General features: G+C 46.1%; 1 protein-coding gene across 9 annotated transcripts in view; it reads right to left on the reverse strand.

Moving 5' to 3' along the window:
• The window catches only part of DNAI1 (dynein axonemal intermediate chain 1), a 60,089-nt gene that overhangs the window by 20,028 nt on the left and 15,898 nt on the right, over positions 1-24,163 (reverse strand). For 6 of the 9 annotated variants that reach the window (XR_008510081.2, XM_054521012.2, XM_024252202.3 and 3 more), the window contains exons 2-10: positions 17,197-17,229; positions 15,429-15,527; positions 15,152-15,232; positions 11,212-11,338; positions 10,507-10,631; positions 10,143-10,262; positions 9,094-9,153; positions 7,334-7,468; positions 3,463-3,547 (exon numbers count right to left, since the gene is read on the reverse strand). Coding sequence is in view for 8 of the 9 variants with exons in the window: in XM_054521012.2 (XP_054376987.2) it covers positions 3,463-3,547; positions 7,334-7,468; positions 9,094-9,153; positions 10,143-10,262; positions 10,507-10,631; positions 11,212-11,338; positions 15,152-15,232; positions 15,429-15,527; positions 17,197-17,229 (865 nt within the window). In the remaining variant the exon portion in view is untranslated. The remainder of the gene's footprint in view (positions 1-3,462; positions 3,548-7,333; positions 7,469-9,093; positions 9,154-10,142; positions 10,263-10,506; positions 10,632-11,211; positions 11,339-15,151; positions 15,233-15,428; positions 15,528-17,196; positions 17,230-24,163) is intronic. The other 3 variants (XM_054521013.2, XM_024252203.3, XM_054521011.2) reach the window with 1 other exon arrangement.

Here is a 24,163-nt window from a genome sequence, read left to right on the forward strand (position 1 = left end):
CACTTACTGTCTGTACCTCCTTGGGCAAAACAATGAGCCTCTGTTTTAGAGTGGGAATAATAATACTACCTATCTCAGAGTTCTGTTGTGAGGATATATGAATTAATATATGCAAAGAGCTTAGAAAAATGCCTGGCACATAGTAAGCTCTATGTGTTAGCTATTGTTACTGTCGTTGTTGTTGGAGGTACATTACAATACACCCACCATGTCTACATGGATAAAATCCCAGGTTCGCAGCCCTTGTTCCCATGTGTTTCCCTAGCACTTCAGAGGCTCCGTTTGGAGGAGCCAAATTTCAAGGGTTCAGCTGCCAGGGGCTGATTAATAGTTCTATTAATTCTGCCTCCTAAATCCCTAAAATGCCGCCCATTTTCATATCCACAGCCAAGCCTCCCTATAATGAAGCTGCCTAGATCCCCCCTGGGTTCTCTGAACTCAACTTCATCTCCTGCCCACAAAATTGTCTCTGCCTTCCACTTTCTTTAAGTTAGATAGATGCCCCATCCTCCCACTTGTCTAAACCAGAAATGAGTAATCCTTGACTGATCTGTTTCCATAATTTCTCATATTTTTCTTCTATCTTTTTAATTCATTCGCTTCTCTCCAAACCCATAGCCCCTGCCCAGGTTCAGGCCCCAACATCCATCACCTGTATTATGACAACATCCCTCTAACTGGTCTCCTACCTCCAGTAACTCCTTCTCCAACCCTTGTTTCACAGAACAATCAGTGTGAGTACAAACAAGGCACCTCACGACACCTCTTTCCTCACTCCACTGAAACCCCCTCAAATGGCTCTCCTTGCAGAGGAGATCAAACCGAGAGGAGATCCACGTTATTTCTAGTCAGCTGTCCGTGTCCCCTCCATATCAAATCATGCCAATGAGTCCAGTTGTCTCCTGTTTTGGGTGTTTCTACATAGTTTTCCATGTCTAAGATGCCCTGTTATTCCTGGCAAACTCCTACTCACTCCAGATCCAGATCAAACTCTTTCTCATCTGTAAGGCCTTCATTTTCTTTTGAGCAGAGTTAATTTCTTCCTCTGTTCCAGCCCTGCCTCTCCTCTACTGAAACATCTGTCACACTAGATTGCCTCTATTTATCCTTTTGCCTGTTCTCCCCCACCAGACAGTATCTGGAGAGCAGGACACATATATATTCTCTGGATCCCCAGTGCCTAGCACAGGGCCAGCCACAAAACAGACAACCAACAACTGTTTAAAGAATGCAGTGAAATTCATTAACAGAAGTGAAGTAGTTCTTGATCTTCTTTTGACAAAGGGTGACCAATTAGAAAATGAATCCTGTCATTCAGTGAAGCCAAGAACATGCCCAGGCCTGACATCTCCTATAGTGCCCATACCTTGAGGTTGTGGGACTTCACTCAAACCTCAAAAATGTCTCAGAACAAAAAAGATTCAAGTGGTCAGAGAGGCGTGAGCCTTGATTACATCAGAGATTCCCCAGCTTGGGTTATCTTTGAAAATACTTCAATTCAGAGCAGAGATTAATTGGTAACATTTCTCTATTTTCATGTCTCCTTCATGATTACACTTTCCCAAAGGGAAAGGAGTATGCAATTAAAAAAAATCAAAGTTCAATGCATTTTTATGTGACTGTGTTCTTATAAATGAAAGTGGTTCACCAAGGCCAATTTCTCCATGGATATTAATCAGGTTTGCAGCCCTTTGGTGGGCCACTTGCAGAGGCTGGGTTTCAAGAAGCCACGCTGTGTGAGTGACAAACTCATTCACAGCTGCTGTGTACTTTGACAGCTTTGAAAAGCACTCAAGGTCGTTTTCCAGCCTGAATGATAACGAGGGGGCTTGTTTAGGCTGCTGGTTTTGGCAGCCCTGGTTTCTGTGTCCCATGGGTGAGCAATGAGCATCAAGTCACCAAGAAGAGCCCTAGGCTGTCAGCAAAGGAGACCAGCCAGCATCGAGGAGCTGCCAACTCTGGGAAGGCAGCTGCTCCAGATAAATGCACAACCTCTTAGAGAAATACAAGCCACTTGGGAATGTGCTGTTCATGCCATGGGAAGGATTCCGTTTCCCTGACACTGTCAAAGACACCAGAATTTCCCAGGCCCCCAGGATTTAAGCATTTCTGAATCAATCTCTTTCTTCAACTCATCACTAATTAATCACCAGGATAGATCTATTGAGTGTGTTTATTTGAAATGTCTCTTCCAGCTCAATGGCTTTGCAGCCTAGCGGCGAAGTGCTTAGGTGATGGATCCAAGGGGCCTGTGTTCGAGTTCTGATTCCGCCACTCACACTTCACACTAGCTGTGACTTTGAAAAAGTGGCAACATCCCAGCCTGAGTTTCTCATCTATAAAATGGAGATAATAATGGTATTCACCTCACAGTGTGGCTATCAGGAACAAACAAAATAATAACATGTAAATTGCATAGCACAATGCCTGACACACAGGCTACTCCCAGTGAATGCTGGAGCTTGTTTCTCACTATTATAACTGTTCCCTTTTCTCCATCCCTTAAGACACAGGCTAGGTCAGGTGTGGTAAGGCCCATTCCACCCCACACTTGAGCCTCACCTCCACCTCTGCCCTGTATTCTACACAATCACATCCTCCTCCAGCCTTGCTCTCATCGGGCTGTGTCCCTGCCTAGAAAGTTTCAGTTCTCTGAACTGTCTGCAGAGATAGGTCACATTCCTTGCATGATATTCAAGGCCCTTCATTAGTGGGCTCCAACAACCTCTTGCGCCTGAACTCTCACCTCTTTTCAATGAAGATCCTGTTTGGGTCAGGGAGCCTGCTGTCCCTTGTCACCAGAGTCTATTCCTATTCAGTTTCACTGCCAAGACACTGCTCATGCCATCCCTGTCGAGAACATCCTCCCTGTAGCTATCTTCTCTCACACACTCTGCTTCTCCCTTGGCATCTAGCTAAGCCCTCTCCAAAGCCTTCCATAACTACTCCCACTCATCCCTCATTTTCCTTCTCTCCTACGTGAGGATCCCCAGAGTGGTTTCTGTCTACCCCATACATTCTGGCATTTATAGCATTCCCAAAGTGCTCCGAGTAGAAGACAGAGCATAGAATGAGGAAGCTCGAGACCTCTATTTGGGTCCTCTCTGCCACTCACTAGTCAGGTGGCCTTAGCCTTAGCTTCCTCATGTGTACAGTATGGGCAAGTCTCTGCTCTGCCTGCCTCCCAGGGTTATCAGGAAGATGAGACTGGATCACCAATGTGCAGGTATTCTTTGCTGCACCATTTCCAGATCTCATCAGTATACACATTGTTTCTTATGCCATCAGTCATGGTTAATCCACATAAGTCTTGTCTCCCCAGTGACATCCAGAGGGCGGAGGGATTACTTTTTCTCCGCTTGCACCTGTAGGAGCTAGCATGAGACACCCAAATAACCCAAGCTTTTATGAGAAATTTTTAATACAGGCAATAATAGTGGTTTCCAGAACTTCAACTCTTACCTTGAGCAATGTCATCATATGTATTCTGGTTGACCATCCGCTCCATGATCTTAGCAGCTTGGGACAATTTGATGATATCATCAGTCTGTGGGGATACAGAAACTTCAGGTCCTCATAAACCAGCACTTGGCAAGGTCATATGTCCTGAGCCATGTCACACTTGCAATCAATTCAGCAGTACCTCTCTGCCACTACTCACCCCAGATAGCTCTGTAAAGGTTTCTCTGCATGTCTCAAGGCCCAGCTCATGCCACTACCCTCTTCTAGGAACTCCTACTTCACAAGTGGCACAAAGGGTCTGAGCTGATATACTTGGCCCCTGGGTAGAACCTACTTCATGCTTTCATTCTGGACTTGTTTTGGAGGAGGCCTATCTCTGAGCACAAGACAGGGCATTGAAGAGAGCCCAGGAAGGGTCTGCAGGGGAGAGCAGACAAGGGCAGGTTGGAGCCTTCTTTGGTGGAGACAGAAAAGTTTTACCAGCTCAGAGAGTGAAAGACTCCCATTAAAGGCCTCAAAGATCATCTGGTTTTATCCCTTACTCAGTCACAGGCTGAGGAAGGCACCAAGGCCCAAAAAGGGGAGAGACATGCTTACATACATGGAGTACAAGGCAGAACTGAGACTCCTAATTCCAGGCCCTCCCCACAGCCCAGACCAATGAGAAAGCAGGAAGCTTAACTTCAGGAAAACGTGACTCATCTTGAACCAAAAGGAAGCTTGCCATTGTGTGAAATTCCATAAATCCCCAAGATGAGGTACTTGGCAGGTTGACAGAAGAGCAAAGAGTTTGGGACTAATAGGAAAGGCCCAGAGGGCTTAGGGCAGGTGGTAGGAGTGAGCCAGCTGAATGGGCAGCCCTCCAGGGTGGGGCCAGGGGGCCAGGCCCATGGCTCCCAAGGATTCGATGTCTCAGAAACAGCAGTGTCAGGTAGCGGTTAAAAGGATGGGTTCTAGAGCCGCACAGACCTGCACTCCTATCCCATCCCACCAAAATTAGAACCCGGTGGCAACCTCTGGCAAGTTACTTAGCTTCTCTGAGTCTTAGAGTCCTCCTGGTAAGTGGGGGCGGATGGTGGCATCTGCCTCATCAGGTCATTGTGATGGTGAAATGTGATAATACATGTTAGTGTTTAACCCAGTTCCCGGTGGTGATGGTGTCAGAGGAAACATGCAGAGTAGTGCAGCAGAGGGTTATGAAGTCACTTCTGGGGAACTGACCTTTGAGGACCTTTTGCCACGCCTGAAAGAGACGCCAAGTTTATCTTAGAAAACTGACCAAGGAGGGCATTCATTGGAGTCTTGCAGTCACAGACCTCAGAGTTCACCTGGTTCCAGCTACGCTCTCTATTCTCTGACCCAGAGCAGGAATCCTCTCCCCTTAGCAGCTTCCTGGCAAGTGTGACTCTCCCCAGGTCAGGCAGTGTTTTCTGTGGCCAGATAGCCAGTTAACTGAAACTCCCTCCCTGCATCTTCTACATATGGGCCCAACTCTGTCCTCTGGCCACAGGGAATTGGATGCTTGGTGATAGCTCCTTTGAGGTAGGAGGACACAGCCACATGCCCTCAAGTCAGCACTTCCTCAGGTGACTCCTCCCAGCTCCATCAGTCATGAAATGGCATGTCAATAACAATAGCTACCATGTATTGATCAGTAGCACAAAAGTGTTATGTTAGGGTCTGCACTGTATTATCTTGGGTTCTCATGAAAATCTTGCAAAGTAGGTATCATTAGGGTATCTTTACAGATGAAGAAACTGAGCTTTCAGAAAAACTGAGCTAACAAATGGCAAAGCCAGGATATAAATCCAGGTCTGTAGGTTCCAGGGTCCATGCTCTCAGACCCACACAGCCAGCCAGTGCCTCCCCAGTCTGACCACTCCTCTCCTGGCCCTGGGAGATGCAGGTTTCCAGTTGTGTTCTGAGGACAGTGTTGTGGGCTGTCACCTCCCTTGTCCCAGATACTATGCTACTGGAGCAGCCACACATCTTTATTAGTTCTGACTGAACTTGCAGCCTGTGAGCCCTTTCCTCCTTTCCTACCTAATTATTCAGATCAGACAAACGTGCATTGATTTCTGTGCATTCACCCAAATCATTAATGAGACAGAGACCTGAGGTCCACCAAGAAGGCCCTTCCTATAGGATATCATGAAGTTTTTATCTTTTCTCCCCTCCAGCACATTTGAGTTTTCTATCCACATAATCAGACCCCATTCTTTGAGGAAGGGGTGTCACTCTGTTCAAGCACTGGGCCTGGGCAATGGGGAAGGTGACTGCCTCTCCCACTGTGTTGCACAGACAGCCTGGCCCAGTACTTGGGATTTCTAATTATTGCCTCGGGGAGAGGGTGCACGCCAAGGCATTCACTGGGTGGGGCTGGGGGAGGGTGTCCTGCCTCCCATGTGGACTCTTGGTCCAGAGGGCTGGAATCTGCTTGTACCATAGTCTTCCAAGTCAGCTAAGCTGGAAGAGTCCAGTGTGATGGAGAGGGATGGTCCCTCATCCCTGAGGATGTTAGACACCAACTCTGGCAAGGCTTAGAAGACACAGGTCAGATTCTAGTCTCAGCCACAGGGACTTTTCTTCTGGTTTCTAGGTCCTGGTGATTATAGTTGAGGTTTCGGCAACCATGGGTCCCAGCACAGAGCTTACAACCCCTGATGGATCTTCATGTGAACCCTGACCTAGGCCAGTGGCCCCTGTGAAGCCTCTAACCTCTAGAGAATGGATCAGGGGAAGCCAAGGGTCTGCACAGAGTAGCAGGGCAGGGGCTCCATCTTTCACCTCAGATTTCCAGTACCCAGCACGGCCATGATCACTACGTACTTGGTCAGTGACTGAATAAAACAGCATTGGGACAGTTCCTATAAAGCCAGGGCAGGGGACCCTCAAACTTCCCCTAAAATGTGACATGATCAGGATAATGAAACAGAATTAAGCGAGAGTGGACACACCTCAGGCATAGGAAGCAGCACTTCCTTTAACTGGTCCAGCTTCAATTCTGGAGTGGAGCAGAACCACTTCCCCGAGAGCAGCCATGGGAACTCTCCGAGGTGCTGAAACCAGCCCCCAGATTCCTGTGGACATTGTCCCTCCCATGCCACTGCAAGTCAAACCCATCCTGATCCACAATGGGACTCCGGTTCCTGATCCAGATTTCTGTCTGTTAAAGGGACAAATGTGGCCCTTCAGCGTCTCCCTGTGGCGACCCTCCCTTCAGTGACTTCCTATAGTTGCATCACTGTGACTCCCACAATGATCCCCAAACCTGTGCTGGCTAGACCCACAGTGAGCCCCCCAGCCATGACCTTTATAATGACTTCTACATGGCTCTTCATGGAAAATCTAGCCCAGGGTGGCCAAATCCATTGGCCTAGCATTGATGGTACCTATGATCATCTCTGATCTGGCTCCTGGCCCCTGAAGATTCACCTACAGTATAGGACACAAGTAAACCCAAGTACTGAAAGTGAAAAAACATCTCACTTTCCCAGATCCTATAAGCCCTTGCCGAGGGAAGTGGTGCCTTATCCTCACATTCCACCCCCACCCTGAGCAGACTCCCCAGCTCTTCCAGAAGGCATATAGTGCTTTCAATAAGGAATAAGTCTTCTGTTACCCTCTAGCTCAATAATTCTGAAATACTGCTAGCCTCCAGATCTATCTTACTGCGGGGAGGTATGGAATGCTAGAGGCAGTTGTAGCTCTCTTCACATCTTCCCCTAAGGAAAGAACTATTTATACCTCAACATTAGCCCCTGATTTAAGTATCTGTGAACCCCTCCCAGACAGCCAGGCTTCTGTCTACCCAGAGGCCAAGGCCTCATTCAGAAATTCTGTGGCAGAGTTGTAGGAACTAACACCAAACCTGAGACTCCATAGATGTCAGCTTCCTCATGGCCATCTTCCCTGACTTTTTAGCCACTGGGGTCTTTGCCTTCTCCTTCTCTTTGGTCTTTTCCTGCTTCTCAAGTTCCTCTACGTAGGCATCATAGATCTCCCACTAGGCAAGGGTGAGATAAGAAGGATCATTGTAAGGTGCAATCTTTACCCAGACAGCTCTTTTCAGCCTTCAAGACTTAAGGAATTGGTCATGTTAACCCTGGCAACAAGCATCTTCTACTTGGCCCGTTGGAATTATGCATTCAATACCTGTCTTCCCTACTAACCATCAGCTCTGGAACAAGAATGAAAGAGTTCTGAGGACATCTCTGGGCTGGGCTTACATACCCTGAAACCCAGAGGCTGGGTCTTCAGCTGAAGATCAACATTGTTCTAGCACGCAGCCCCCAGCAGGCAGAACAAATGGGCAAACATCAGGCTAGTTCCCATTTTTGTTGGTGATTTAAAAGACTCTGAATCAGAACATTTAAAAAAATAGGCCAGGCACAGTGGCTTACACCTGTAATGCCAGCACTTTGGGAGGCTGAGGCAGGTGGATTGTTTGAGCCCAGGAGTTCAAGACCAGCCTAGGAAACATGGCGAAACTCCATCTCTACAAAAAATACAAAAATATGCCAGGTGTGGTGGCATGCCCCTGTGGTCCCAGCTACTCAGCAGGCTGAGGTGGGAGGATCGCTTGAGCCCAGGAGGCAGAAGTTGCAGTGAGCCAAGACCATGCCACTGCACTCCAGCCTGGGTGACAGAGCAAGGCCTTGTCTCAAATATATATTTTATATATATATATATCTTCATATCCCCACCCCCACCCCAGACATGGCATAAACATACTGGCTCGGGCTGGCTGTCTATGGTACTGACCACACCTCAGCATTAAAAGTAGATAAGCAAAAGGTAAGGGAACATTTGCTAAATGGATCTGACAGGAAGAGAAGCCCAAGGATAGTAGCAGAGGAAGCAGCAAGGATCTGGGGCTGGGCAAATGCCCCCGATCACACCGTGTGCTCCCTAGAGCTGGGCAGTCACTGCCACCTGGAGGTCAGATAAGCAAACCTTACATTTAATAATTCCCCCACAGTCTCCTATTCCACATTGCAAAGTACTCCAATCTTTGTTATCTCATTCAGACCCTCCAACAACTCTGTGAGGCAGCTTGTCATTCTCTCTCTAGAGAGAAAGAAACTGAGGCATTAAAAGTGACATGGTTTGCTCAGGATCTTAAAGTATGAACAGAAAATGTGAGGTCTGAGATCAGGTCTCCTGGCACCATATCCTGTTCAAATAAGTGTGGCCATCCAGGAGGACTTGAAGGGGGAGGAGGGGGGCTGCAGGAACACTGCAGGCTGCTGGGAGGGCAGGGTCAGAGTGCTAACACTTTGGAGTCAGTCACAGAGTCACAGGGTGCCACTGGTTCCAGAGAGTCCATGGAAGCAAATGTTCTCCCCTGGCCATGGAAGAAGCTCCACCCAGAAGCCATGCCTGTTTCCAGCCTGGACAACCTTGCCCTTGAGTCACGTGGCTGGCCCACAACTCACTGGATAGGGACCTACTGTCTCATGTGCCTGGTGTTCAGAGCCTGGATGCTCAGGACAGTGAGCAGGGAGGCAGGTAGATGAGGAGGGCAGACTGCCAGAGGAGCCCTTGACCCAGAGTTGCCTTTGCTGCTAAATGAGGAAAGGATACATAGAGGTGGGTAGTAAGGGGTTTCAGACTGGCCCAAGGTCTTACCTGATTGGCTGTGGCTGAAAAGTTTGTCCTGGGAGGAGGCTCCGTCTGGCATTCTCGATCCTAAAGAACAAGACAACAGGAGACCCACAAAAAGCCCTCAACTCCTTCTCACTTAATCCAACAGTACATCTTTGAGAGAAGATGGAGGTGTGGGACACAGAGCTAGGGAAGTAAAGAGGGGCTTGGGTGAATAACTGAATGATGCATTCAAAGCCCATACTGTGTCCATTCTGGCCTCCTTCAGAAGTATAAGCTAGAAAGCAGGGGCAGGGAAGCCTGACTGCCCATTTTAACCAAGATACAGTCTAAGTGGGGGATGAACAGACCTGCAGGATGCCAGGCCAGGGCATAGAGGTCAGCCTCTGTCAGGCCATCAGACTAACACCCCTTGCCCTGAGAAGGCCTCTCTAGTATGAGGGTCTCTGGCTCCACCAGGGGAATGGGCCCCCTTCCCATTGTGTATCACCCAGATTACCAAATGTCAGCATAGGGACCGCACAGGGTGATGAGGCACTGTCAAAAACTCACCCTGTAGACCTTGCCCTCCATCTGTAGATTCATTTCTGTAGAACCCTCCCCTTACGTGTGAGTCTCTCACCTGAAACCCTGAGAGGCTCCCTCAGCCTGGTTCTCAAGAGCCTCTCTTATGAGTCAGGGAACTTTCTGGCCTTTGCCAGCTGGTCTATCACAGAGATCATCAACTTCAGTTGAACTGGCTCCTAGGCCTCCTGTTCCCTGAACACACTGTGGCCTCCCCTCCCCTGCCAAGTCCTAACTTCTACCCCTCTACGAAGCCCAGATCCAGCTGAAGCCTTCCAGTAGAGTTTTGGGAGCTCTAGCCTCCATGTTACTCCCTCTAAACTCCTGCCTGGATAGCTTACAGAGACCTGAACGCATGCTCTCAGCTCTCCTTGGGGAGATAAACTGTAGCATCTGTTGTCCTGTCACCGCTGCCAGGCTGAGGTCTGCTAGGGCCAGGGTCAGGCCTGCTTCTTCCCTGCCAGGCACAGTGAAGAGCTGCAAAGGGGCTAGGGTGGGGGCTGCTCTACCCGGACAGGGTTGTTGTAGGTCTGTGAGGCCCTCTCACTGAAGTTGAACTGGTTAGTGAGCTTTCTCTCCTTGGGCTGCTTAGGAGTCATCAATTCTTCTTCAGTCACTTTTTCAGCTGCCTGAAAATAAAGACCCAGAGGATCAGGACTCAGCTGTGAGAAGGTGGTAGAAAACCGGGAGATGGGGCAAGTCCTGTCCTAGGATAGGACAGAGGTAGGAGAGAGTGATGCTGCCAGACACATTGGCACCTGCAGCCTCTATTCTCACCTTCAGTCTCCCTCCTCCTTTCCCAAGTTACCCATGAAGCCTCCATCCACAGCTTGAGCTGGAAGAAGAGGGACACAGAGCGATATTATACTGTACCCCAGCTGCAGGCACATCTGTTCGACTCCCAGGCTCAGTTTCTAACTCCTTGGGCTCTTCATCTTCTTCGAGGTTTTCTGTTTCTGAAATCACCTTGGCAGACTCCTGAGAACCTTGGTAGGATACTGCCAATGAGTTCAAAGTCTAAGCCTGCTCTCCCAATCTGTGGCAGGGAGGGCTTTCTTGGTTTCTGCTTTTTAGACACTACCTATCCCTGGGGTTGTCCTTGGCCTGAGTGTCATAGGTTAGCTCCCTGACCTATTCAGGACAGCCAGCTATTGGGCTTTTTTTTTTTTTTTTTTTTGAGACAGAGTCTCGCTGTGTCGCCAGGCTGGAATGCAGTGGTGGCACAATCTCGGCTCACTGCAACTTCTGCCTCCCAGGTTCAAGTAATTCTCCTGCCTCAGCCTCCCGAGTAGCTGGGACTACAGGCACGTGCCACCAAGCCCGGCTAATTTTTTGTATTTTTAGTAGAAACAGGGTTTCACTGTGTTAGCCAGGATGGTCTTGATCTTCTGACCTCATGATCCGCCCGCCTCAGCCTCCCAAAGTGCTGGGATTATAGGCAAGAACCACCCTGCCCGGCCTGGAGTTTATGTTAGTAGAGGCTCTGCAAAGTTCTGGCTTAGAGGTATACTTCCTAGGGTGACCAGAATAAGGGGAACAGGCTCAGGGCTGTAGCTTCAGGATGGCCCAGAGTCCTACCTGCCACTAATTCATTGCGGTAATGCTGCCGCCGTCCTTCATCTGAGTCTTTGGGGATCAGGTTCCCAACCTGGGTGTAGTGAACTGCCAGTTGGTTCACAAAGCCAATAGGCTTATATGTGCCTTCCTAAGAAGAGAGGGGCTGAGTCAGACCAGGGGTCCCTAAAAGAGCTGGAGTCAAAATGTAATCTGCTTTCATTCTCTAAGATCCAAGACAGTCCATCTTTGTTAAAGGAAATGTAACTCACCAAATCCTCAGTTAATCTGAAGTTTTCACTGCATTTCAGTTTAAAGAAGAAAAGGAAGAGAAGGCAAATGAAATAAAATCTTTTTTAAAGTTATCATCGAGGATTTATTGTAAAATACCTTGCCTTTCCAACCTCAAGTGGCTCCAGATTTGCCTGTCACTGGCTTATATGTCTTGTCTCCCACTTCTATGCTCAAGATTTCTAGTTCACTTGCCATACCACACACCCTGGGCGGACACAGTCACCAAACACACCTGGCATAGCCCTCTCTCCACTGTGCTTAGTGGATTCTAAGGCTGGAGAGATTCTCAGAGACAACCCCAATCCCCTAGTTCCATACAAGAGGACCATGGAATTCCAGAAAAGATATGGGTTGGCATTTGTCCAGGTCACACAGCAAACGAGAAGCAGGATTAGGCTTACAGCCCAGGTCATTTTGTTCATCCATTCTTGAAATAATTTTTGAACAGCCTCAATGTGCCAAGTATTTTCCAGGTGCCTGGGATATAAAGCTGAGAAATAGTAGACACAATCCCTTATTTCACAGAGCTTATAGTCTGGTTCCTGCAGATAGCCTCCTCATTGATCAGCACCCTTGCAACCACTAAAATTGACTTAGAGACTGGAGATCTCTTCCTTCTTTTAAAACAAATATGCAAACCCTTTTCAAGCCATATAGAAACTATGTTTGTATGGCACACTACAGTAAACTCACAGTAGGGGAAACCAGTTCATGGGGTCCAGCTGCACAGATCTCCCTGCCCCTGGAGGGCTGGAAGGATCGCCATCACACAGGTTGGGAAGCTCTGTATTTAAAAGTCACCACAGAGCCCTTCCTCTTTCAGTAACTCAGATGTATGGGAAGATGAGACAGTGCAGTGGTTAAGAGCATGGTCTTTGGAGGCAGGCAGAATTGGGTTTGAATCTTTATTCTGCTGCTTCTTATCTCCATGACTTTGGGCTTAACCACTCTAAGCCCTAAGTTCTTCGTCTATAAAAGAAGGCTAATACTATCTAATTTGCATGATAATTGTAAGTATTAAAAATAATAAAAACAACCTATTAACACAGTGTCTGACATATAATAAGTGCTCAATATTAATGTTCAATAAAATAGTAACTATTTTCATGATGAAGATTCCCAAGGGAATAAATTACCCTTACAGTTTTATTTGAGATTTCACCTTCATCCTGTCCCCAGTAGTTGACTGAAATCTTCCTCTTCAGTTTAGGAATGAAACCCAGACTCTATTGCTTCTGTGAGGGGAGGGAAGGCATGCCTAGATCAGAACCATCTGCCTCCCTACTCCACCACATCAAAGGAAAGTAGCAGCTTTGGGGACCTAAAGCTCTTTCAGGACCAATGAGATGGAAACCAGCTCTGTGGGAAGATGCCACCAGTCATGGGAGGCTATTGGAAGGTTGGGTAAGGTGAGCTTTCCCAGGAGACTTGGGCTCCCAAATGAGGGGCAAGAAGAGTACGTTGAAATTGACAAGGCAATGCCAATCCTCTGCCTGTAGTGTGCTTCCCATGGTCAGCACACTGAGTCCTACAGAGGTCCTCTTTCAGATGTCAGAAGAACAGAAGCTCATAGAGTGTACTGTGCTCCAGCATAACATCAGGGAGGATAAGGCAGCTTCCCTCTGACCTTTTCAGGCTGCCCAAGGGAAGCCATTCGCAAAACTCACAAGTAGCACCTTTCAAGAAATGTTTCTGGGGCCGGGCGCAGTGGCTCATGCCTGTAATCCCAGCACTTTTGGAGGCCGAGGCGGGCAGATCACAAGGTCAGGAGATTGAGACCATCCTGGCTAACATGGTGAAACCCCGTCTCCACTAAAAATACAAAAAATTAGCCAGGTGTGGTGGCGGGCACCTGTAGTCCCAGCTACTCGGGAGGCTGAGGCAGCAGAATGGCATGAACCCGGGAGGCAGAGCTTGCAGTGAGCCGAGATTGTGCCACCACTGCACTCCAGCCTGGGCGACAGAGCGAGACTCAGTCTCAAAAAAAAAAAAAAAAAAAGAAACATTTCTGGATTTGTTTCAGCCTCTTTGTGTAGGGGTTGACTACACAATCTTAAATAAGAAGCAGTGTGTTCAAGAAATCTTTCACAAACACTCGCACACAAATGTTCATAGCAGCATTAGTCATAATAGCCAAAAAGCAGAAACAATTCAAATGAACATCAACTGATGAATGGATAAATAGAATGTAGTATATTCATACAAGTGAATATTATTTGGCAATAAAAAGAAATGAAGTAGCGACACATATTACAACATGAATTGAAAACATCATGCTAAATGAGACAAGCCAGTCACAAAAGACCACATGGTATATAATTCCACTTATATGAAATGTCCAGAATAGGCAAATCTATAGAAATAGAAAATAGTCCAGTGGTTGCTGAGGGCTGGAAGGCATGGAAGACTGAGGGGGAACAGCTAAGTGGCTTGGGGTTTCCTTGGCGGGAAGTGAAAATGTTCTAAAATTGTGGTGGTCATTGTACAACCCATAAATATACTAAAAGCCACTGAACTGTACACTTTAAGTGGGTGAATTGTATAGTACGTAAATTAAATCTCAATAAAATTTTCAAAAAAACAAAAAAAGAAATTCTTCTTGTCTTCAGGAAAGAGGACAGGGAGAGAGGGAGGTTTCATTTTGACTGTGTTTTCATTGTTTTTTGAATCTTTTGAAATTTGTACCATAGGTTTCTATTATATTTTCAAAATATTATACATATATATATTTTAAATTTTTTTTAAAGAAGCAATGTAATGTTGCTTTGGAGTCAGACAAACTAGTTGAAATCTTGCTTTGAATTCTGGTCATGTGACTTTTGTAATTTGTTTATCTAATTTAATCTAAGTTTTCATAAAATTAGAATATTAATAATCCCTGTACCAAAGAAATGGGAGGATTATATGAGATATTTTATGTAAAAAACCTAATATAGGACCTGACACTGGCACCCAGTAAGCATGGAACAAATGGGTCTCAGAATAACGAAATAGGAAACATATGCACCCCTTCCACTGCAGCTCAAATGTACTCGGAAATTCTCTTCAGTTCATACCCACAGGAGCTGACCTTGCTATGAGTGAAAAGAGTATTGTCCCCTATATAGGCATACCAATATGTGTCTACCAAGTCAGAACTTACCCACCCACGCCATGTGTACTAAAGGAGGGCCCTGAGGAGGTCACCAGCCTGTCTGGCTGTGATGTCAAGAAACGTTGAGACTGGAGCCTGCTAGAACTTCTCCAGTGGGGCTGGGGGTGGGGAGGGGAGAAAACCAGCTCCTTTTGTCTAGAGGGAAATTGTACTCCATCCAGATGCCTGGCTAGAGGAAAACTCAGCTTTTGAAGACTCAATAGTTTATGTTAGTGAAAAATGTGTTACATATATCAGAAAAGCATTTTTCTAACCAAATGATTCATTTCAAGATTCTTGAAAAGACTGGCTCTGCAGGACACTTAAGACCACAATTAGCAAGACTGCAAGGGAGATTCATAAAGAAATTTCAAAAACTTCTAGAAAACTCCGTGTGAAATCTGAGGCTTCTAGCCAAGGACCTCAGTTTAAAAGTGCTCTCCTCTAGAATTACTGAGAGGCTTTTGCAATGTAGCAAGTCACTGTCACTTCAAGGAGATGGGTATAGATGCCCCTGCCCAGGAGGGGATGACTTACTTTGAAACTGTACCTGACAATGTTCTGGGGTGCATGTGGGTTGTTGGCTGTCAAAATCCGAGTGAACTCCTCCTTTAACTCCTGAGGGAGAGAAATACCAAGACGGTCATACATGAAGGCCCCCCAACCCTATCTGAGGCTTAGGAGGATCCCCCAGAGTATCAGCAGATGTCTCACACCCAGATTCTGGGCAAGCTCCTAATCATGTACTATGGAAGAACACATCTCCGAAACTGGAAGAGGTACAAGGAGCAAGGACAAGAGGCTACTCACTCACCGCATCGGTCAACTCCAGCTGATCAGGGGGTCTAACTGTGACTTTGGATTGGGCCCATTCATCTGTGCCTTCTCCCACTTCAGTCCCTGAATCTTCATCCTAGACAAAAACCTCACATGAGGCTTGGGAGTGTCTGTTCTGCTTGGACAAGCATACAGGAAGCCCCTTCATTCACAAACACTCCCAGAAGCCAAGCTCTGCCCCTTGTATGTAGAATACAAAATGTATAACATACCACTCATGAAAGAGTCCAAAAGAACTGCTCAGGCCAGAGTTCTCATTGCCTGGAAGATCCTGGCCACCTCTACCCTGGGGGTCAGGCTTAGCTGGAACTTGGAATGTTGCGGTAGGCCTCTGGCCCCAGTAGTGGGACCAGAAGAACTGGTTCCTCCCTACTGCCTTCTGTAAAGCCCAGAAGCTAATGTTTAGGACTAACAGCCAAAGGCAGGGCTTTATGCAAAGTGGTTTAGACATCAAGAAAGGATGACAAGCTGTTACTTCAACTCTAATTTATATTTTATCTTCCCAACTACCACCTTAAGGTTACTCAATACTCTCTGTACTTAGTTATTTTAAGCCTCACAGTCCCATTAGGTCCTTGGAGCAAAAAAATCAAGGACTAGAAGGTTTGCCTTTCCCTGGTAGACACTTAAACATCTTGCCAAAGTGGCCCATGACATATTTTTTTAAATGTTCACCCTCACTAACAATCAAAATTATATAAAATAAAACAATGCATTTTTTTCACTATAAAATTGGCAAACTATAAAACAACCAAAACTAATATCCAGCATTCATGAGGCTGTGGGGAAATGAGCACTCACAAATTAGTATAACCTTTCTGAAAAGCAATTGGAAAATATTTATCAAAGCCTAATAACTGTTTATACTCTTTGACCCAAATTTGTACATGTAGGAATTTATATTAAGGAATATGCCCAAAGATTTAGGTGTACTGATGTTTGTTAGAGGATTGATAATAACAGTGAAAAAGGAAACATTTATTTGTATTTTTATTTATTTATTTATTTGAGATGGAGTCTTGCTCTGTCACCCAAGCTGGAGTGCAGTGGCACGATCTCGGCTCACTATAACCTCCACCTCCTGGGTTCAAGCAATTCTCTTGCCTCGGCTTCCCAAATAGCTGGGACTACAGGCATGCACCACCATGCCTAGCAAATCTTTGTATTTTAGTAGAGATGGGGTTTCACCACATTGGCCAGGCTGGTCTCGAACTCGTGACCTCAAGTGATCCACCTGCCTCGGCCTCCCAAAGTGCTGGGATTACAGGCGTGAACCACCACACCCAGCCAAAAAAGGAAACATTTAAAGGTCCAGCAATGAGGCATGGTTGAACAAATTATGGTACAGTCTTAAGGAACATATGGTAAAATATTATGCAGTAATTTCAAATGATGCTATAAAAATATATTTATTAGCAATGGAAGGCACTCTAAATATTTTATGTGAAAAACATGTTATAAAATAACATATATAGTTTGGTTCCACTTAAAAATAAATATATCTCTCTTATTCCTCCAAAGAAAAATAATAAATAAATACATGTAATTTTATATATGCACAAAAATATCTGAGAGGATGTAACATCACATGTTAACTAAAGTTATTATAGGGTGGTAGGTTTAAGGGAGATTTTAACATTCTTCTTTTAGTTCATTTGCATTTTCTAAAAACATATAAATAATATTTTCAACAAAAAAACACTGTTAGCATCTTGCTGAGAGACCATGGTAGTCTCAGCACTTACTCTCTTCCTGGTTCCTCTGCCTATGCTGATGCTCTAAATGAAGAACAGAAAACAGAAGGTAAGTCATAAGCAAATTGACATGGAAATATCATAAACAGTATTTTTAGGGAGGCTCCTGCCCAGGGATCTCACAGTCAAAGGATGTTGAGCCTTCCCAAGTTTCAGAAACAGTCTCAGAGGCAACATAGTCTTTTTCGCCCAGCCAGACAGGTCCTATATCTGAGGCAACCCAGTTTCAGCATCAGTGGGACTGACCCATGAAGAGCACAACCAAGTAACTTAGCACTGGGAATTTCTTATTTGCAACTAGTTCAACAAATATTTTTAAAGCATATTCTAAGTGTTCATCTCTGTACCAGGCAATGAAGAGATTTCAAAAACAGTATTATTATTACTATTTTGAGACAGAGTTTCACTCTTTCGCCCAGGCTGGAGTGCAGTGGCGCAATCTCGGGTCACTGCAACCTCTGCCTTCTGGTTTCAAGCGATTCTCCTGCCTCAGCCTCCCGAGTAGCCTCCCGATTACAGGCATCTGCCACCACGCCCAGCTAATTTTTGTATTTTTAGTAGAGACGGGGTTTCACTAGGTTGGCCAGGCTGGTATTGAACTCCTGACCTCAGTTGATCCGCCTGCCTTGGCCTCCCAAAGTGCTGGGATTACAGGCGTGAGCCACCACGCCCAGCCTATTTATTTATTTTTGAGATAGTCTTACTCTGTTGCCTAGGCTGGAGTGCAGTGGCACCATCTCAGCTCACTGCAACCTCCACCTCCCAGGTTCAAGCAATTCTCCTGCCTCAGCCTCCCAAGAAGCTGGGATTACAGGTGTGAGCCACTGCACCCGGCCTATTTTTTGTATTTTTTAGTAGAGACAGGGTTTCACCATGTTGGCCAGGCTGGTCTGAAACTCCTGACCACAGGTGATCCACCCGCCTCAGCCTCCCAATGTGCTGGGATTAGAGACATGAGCCACCGCACCCAGCCAGAGGTGACGATTTCTTAACTGGGTGTCAAAGGACAAGTATGCATTGTCTAGGTGGAGAAAATGTTTTTCAGAAGAAAACATCATGTACAAAGTTGGCCAGGCGCGGTGGCTCATGCCTGTAATCCCAGCACTTTGGGAGGCTGAGGTGGGCAGCTCACCTGAGGTCACGAGTTGGAGACCAGCCTGGCCAACATGGCGAAACCCTGTCTCTACTAAAAAAAAAAAAAATTAGCCGGGTGTGGTGGCACACACCTGTAATCTCAGCTATTCAAGCGGCTGAGGCAAGAGAATCGCTTGAACCCAGGAGGCAGGGGTTGCAGTGAGCCAAGATCGCACATTGGACTCCAGCCTGGGTGACAGAGTGAGACTCCATCTCGAAAAAACAAAAATGCTCCACCAAACAAACCAACAAAAATCCCACAGTATATATACAGAACAAATAGGTGTTTCAGATGATCAAGCATATGAGGGGACTGGAGACATGAGGGAGGGGCTCCTGGAAGGACCAGGCGTAGTGCACTGCAGGAGGGTTCAATGCAGCAGAGGAGCCGAAGGGCACACGTTGGTGGCAGCATGGCACATTGGAAAGGAACCCCTGCTTCCAGCTCTGTCACTGACCACTTGTGTGATCTTGGGGGAGCCTCAGTTTCCCAAATGCAAAGAGAGAGGAGTCAGTTTCCCAAATGCAAAGACAGGGAGTTAGACTAGATGGGCACTTATAGCTCTTGCAGCTCTTGCATGATAGGGTCTTTGGGAGAGCGTTGGAGGGTGGAAGGGAGGAAAGGAATTCCAGGGAAAGAGAAAAGCATGTCTCATCTTGGGCTGGGATTGTTGCTGGTAGAGCAGGCAGCAGGATTCAAATTGCTGTCAGGTTGCCAAGGTTTCCAACGATGGGAACCCTTCTCTGAGGCTAAGCCACAAGAGCCAGAGAGCTACTTTCCTTTGAAGAGCCTCTGATCCATAAGGTAATGGGATGGAAGCGTCACAACGTGTAACAACTTTCAGGCTCACAATAGAGCACAGGAGGGCCAATCCCAACCGAAACCACAAGCCTTAAATAGAAAACGAGATCCAGTTACCACTGCCCCCTGTAAATATGTCTGTAAAACATTTATCTGGCAATAAAAGAACTGACAAGGCAATTTGAGTGTAATTGTTTTTGGCAGTTGGAAATATTTCAATTAACACACTATAAAAGCCACACTATAATAAATGCAAAACAGGCCAGTGAAATCAGCTACAGCCCTAACTTCCCAACCATGGCAAAGGAGACAGAATGTCAGGCTGCCACTTTGGGCCCTTGGTCTTGCAGAATGAGAAGCCTGAGACAGACAAGCCTGAATTTCTGAAAGGCTTTTGATGGTTCCTCCCAGAAGCTATCAAGCTACAGAAGAAAGCTCAAACTCCTCCCCTAGCCCTCAAAACTCCATCATCTGGCCCCAAGCCTCCATTCCAACCTGTTCTACCACTCATGTGCTAGGACTCCGAGGTGCAGTCCAGCGAGTCCCTGAGCCTGGCCTGTGTTTTCCCACCTCTCCACCTTTGCTGTTACCATTCCTCTGCCAGGAATGCCATCTTCCCCTTCCCTCTCCCTGCTTCCACTATCTCTGCCTAACAAAACCCTACCCAACTAGCCTCTGCTAGTCCTTTATCTAACTTTTCCTTTCCCACCTTTCTCCTACCTCCCTCTACTCTTCCTTTCCTCACTTTAAGCAAGGCTACCCTCCACCTTCCATCACAAGTACTGAATGATCAAACGTAAATAGACACTCTGTTGCAGTCTCTGGGTCTGGTCTACAGAAGGAAATAGTATTATGAAAAGAAGCATCACACTGAAGTACACATAGGAGGCAGCTTGGCATCCTTTATGCTATTGACCAAAGAAGGTCCTCTTCTCTTAGATAGGCCACTCTATTTGGCCAAGGGAAGATGTCTATGAAAGAGTGAAGCAGGGAGAGGAAACCCTCCCAGCCCACCGTGGCAGACAATTTAGCCCTGTGGATCAATGGGATAACAGATGTCTCAGCCTGAACTCTTTCACAGCAGAGCATTTTTCCATTCTTGTTGTGGACTTCAGTGTGAGCACTGTGAGAGCAGGAACTGAGTCTTATTCGTCTTTGGATCACTAGCACAGAGGCTACCATTTGGATGGAGGTCACTGCTCTTATAAAAGTCACCGATCACAACTCAGCTGCCTAGTGGTCACTTCTCAGTTCTCTTATAGGACTCAACATTGCTGAGGGCTCCCTCCCTCCTTCTTGAAACTTCTCTACCTTCTTTTCCATGTCACTGATCTCTCCAAAGGCTCCTCAACATCCTTGACCTCTCCAGGGATATATGCTTGACCCTCTGGTCTTCCTATTGTACACCCTCCCCTTGAGTGCTCTTATCCCCATCTGTAGCTTCATCTCCCATCTTCTACCTTATGACAAAGCTCAAATCTACTTATTATTATTTGTTTTCCCTGAGACAGGGTCTCGTGGCCAGGCACTGTGGCTCAAGCCTGTAATCCCAGCACTTGGGGAGGCTGAGAAAGGTGGATCACTTGAGGCTAGGAGTTCGAGACCAGCCTGGGCAACATAGTGAAACCCTATCTCTACTAAAAATACAAAAATTAGCCGGGTATGGTGGTGCACGCCTGTAATGCCAGCTATTCAGGCAGCTGAGGCAGGAGAATCACTTGAACCTGGGAGGCAGAGGTCACAGTGAGCTGAGACTAAAAAAAAAAAAAAAAAAAAAAAAAGAGAGAGAGAGAGACAGGGTCTTGGTCTCCCCAGATCTATTTCTGTAGCTTAGACTTCCCAGAACCTCCTGTTCAAATTGATGACAGAGTACTCAAACTCAATATCTTTAAAACTGACCTCATTATGTTTTTTTCACCCTAAAATGCCACTTCCTCCAGGATTCCCCCTCTCACTCAAGTGCACCACTATCCATTTAGTCACCCAGGTTGGAAACTGGGAACCATTAAAGATATTTGCCCTTTCTTCACCCTCTCACTAGCATTATGTTTCAAAGCCTAACAATTCTATTTCTTTAATATCTTTCTTAATAATCCTCTCCTTATTTCAGGCCCTTACTATCTTTTGCCTAACTACATTTGATCTCCCTGACTCCAGTTTCTCCCTACTCTAATGATTATATCATTATAATTACTGCTACTGAGAACTTACTCTGGGCCGGTCATTTACTAAGCTATTTATGCACATTATTTCATTTAATCTTCACAACCACCATATGGAGTAGGAACTATCATTATTCCTACTTTACAAATGAGAAAACTGAGGTATAGAGACATCAAGCAACTGACCCAAAGTTGACCAGGATTTGAACCCAAACTCTTAATCACTATCTACAAATGATCTTCCTAAAACATAAATATGATTGTGTCATTCTCTTGATTTAAAGCCTCCAAGAGTTCAAGACCAGCCTGGGCAACAAAGCCACACCCCGTCTCCAATTAAAAATTTTTTAAATTAGTTGGGTGTGGTGGTGTGTGCCTGTAGTCCCAGCTACTTGGGAGGCTGAGATAAGAGGATTGCTTGACCTCAGGAATTCAAGGCTGCAGTGCGCTATGATTGTGCCACTACATTCCAATCTGGGCAACACAGCGAGACCCTGTCTCAAAATAAAATAAAATAACAAAATAAAGCCTCCAAGAGCCCACCCTCCGCCATGAGATGAAGCCCAAGCCCCTGAACATGGCATCTACCTCATCTCCTACTTTTCCCCTCATACGGCCACACTCAGTCATGTACAATTCTCCCTAAGCTTATGTAGGGAAGAGCCATGTAAGCAGAGGGACTGAGCCTGTGTGCCCAGTGGTTAGATATGCCCCAAGCCTCACACAGGTGATAGTGGCTGATTTAGAAGGGAGCTGCCCAAATAAAATGCCTCCTCTCTTTCCTTAGGTTCACAGGATTTCTTCCATGGTCCATCCGACTTCACTGCTCTATGCCGAGCATCCTTTCCCTTCCCTCAATACTACCAACCATGATGTCTGGCCACCCTTCTGTCAGGCTAGCCTCTGCATGGGTCCCCTTACCTCATTCAAGATGCCACCTCTCTGGGCCTTTAACCCCCTTGTTCTTCTAGCACAGCTCTGGATCACCTCCTTGGCTCAGCACACTTTTGGATGATCTTTAAGCTAACACCCCTCCTAACTCGGCCCAGCCCTAAGGACTGTCTTTTTCCATAAGCAGCTTCCAGTGCAGCCCCACTTGGTCTGTCCTTGAACACTTGAGGAAGCCAAAGGGCAGAGAGGAAGTCCCAAAGAAGTCTGGAAAGCTGTGGAGAGGAGCTGAGAGAGAATGAGGTGGTTGGAAAGAGGCATTCTCATGTACAGCAGTGACACACCAAGGGCAGATGTTTGAAGTCTATCAACCTAGTACTATCTGCAGCGGGATTAGGGGAGGGGAGAGAGGCAGAGACCAGTTGATTACCATCACCATCCCTAACTGCAATCTAGTGAGCACTCACTAATAGCTAGGCACCTTGCTGGGCATTGTACGGTCATTATTCCCAATCTTCACAGCCTTCCTGCAAAGTAGGTAAAACTGTTCCCCTTTTAAAGACAACGACACTGAGAATTGTTCAGATCAAATGACATGGTCAATGGAAGGATACACTGAAAACAAAAATTCTGTCAATGTAAGAGATAATTATTATTACCACCTACTGGTCATTTACCTGCATTTAGACCTGTTTTGGTTCATGACCCCACTGAACAATGCAAGCGATCTATTTGTCCCTGAGCGTATTTTAGGGATAAATAAGGGGATAAAAAATTCTTAAGCTGTTCTCTATTATAAATATATAATATTTTAAAAATGAATATGTGATCAGATGGAGCCATGGAACCCAAGTGTGGGCTTTGAAGTCAACCATAGCTGGGTTTGAATCCCCACTCTGCTAATAGTTTTATGACCCCAGGCAAGTTAATTGTCTTCTTTGAACCTCAGTATCCTCATTTTAAAAATGGGCATTATAATGACACTCTCAGACAATCATAGGCTTGTTATGAGGATTAAATGAGTCAACAACACACATAAGGTGCATAGTGTGGTGCACTTTATGTGCAACTGGCCAGAGTGCGTGCCCAATAAATGATGGCTGACAGCATTACCTTCCCACTTATAGACCCTGCTCTGCTGTCAGTCACACGGGATCTGTGTGGCCCTTTACCTACTAGGAAGCACCTGCCTTAGGGATGACTAGATTTCAGCAGCTCACATCTCCGCTCAAGAGTTCAATGCTGAAACATGATTGTTCCTGGAAAGAGGGGCTCTTCAAAGCATGCAAACCCACAGATGCTGCATCCTCCTTCCTGGGGCCCAGGAGACTTCTTTTACCATCTCAGTTGTCTTGGTCCTTATTTTAAAACTCACTAACAGTTTTCCATTAAGCTAAATTGAAACTAAATACCTCACCAGCTTGCAGTTTCCGTTTCTAAAAGGGTAAAAGCTCTTAGTCCCAAAGGAACAGCAGCAATTCACCAACAAATCTTCCCCCAGCTACACTGAATACATTTTAAATCTCTGAGCCTAGTGCAGTGTCTAAAACACACAGAAGGCACTCAATAAGTGTGTACAGTTGAAAAAAATATTAAAACTTTGAACAGTGGTCTATGCAGGGTAACAGGCACACATACATTGTTGTGGTAGTGCCAATTGATGCAAACTTTTTGTACCAAAGTTTGCAATGTGTACCAAAGTTTAAAATGCATATACCCCTCAACTCAATGGCTCCACTTTCTTGAGTTTTCTTATAGAAATATTCACACCTTGCCGGACACGGTGGCTCCTGCCTGTAATCCCAACACTTTGGGAGGCCGAGGCGGGCGGATCACAAGGTCAGAAGTTCGAGACCAGCCTGACCAACATGGTGAAACCCTGTCTCTACTAAAAATACAAAAATTAGCCGGACATGGTGGCACGTGCTCGTAATCCCAGCTACTCAGGAGGCTGAGGCAGGAGAATCACTTG

Source organism: Pongo abelii, chromosome 13 (assembly GCF_028885655.2).
Source record: "Pongo abelii isolate AG06213 chromosome 13, NHGRI_mPonAbe1-v2.0_pri, whole genome shotgun sequence".
NCBI classification, from domain to species: domain Eukaryota; kingdom Metazoa; phylum Chordata; class Mammalia; order Primates; family Hominidae; genus Pongo; species Pongo abelii.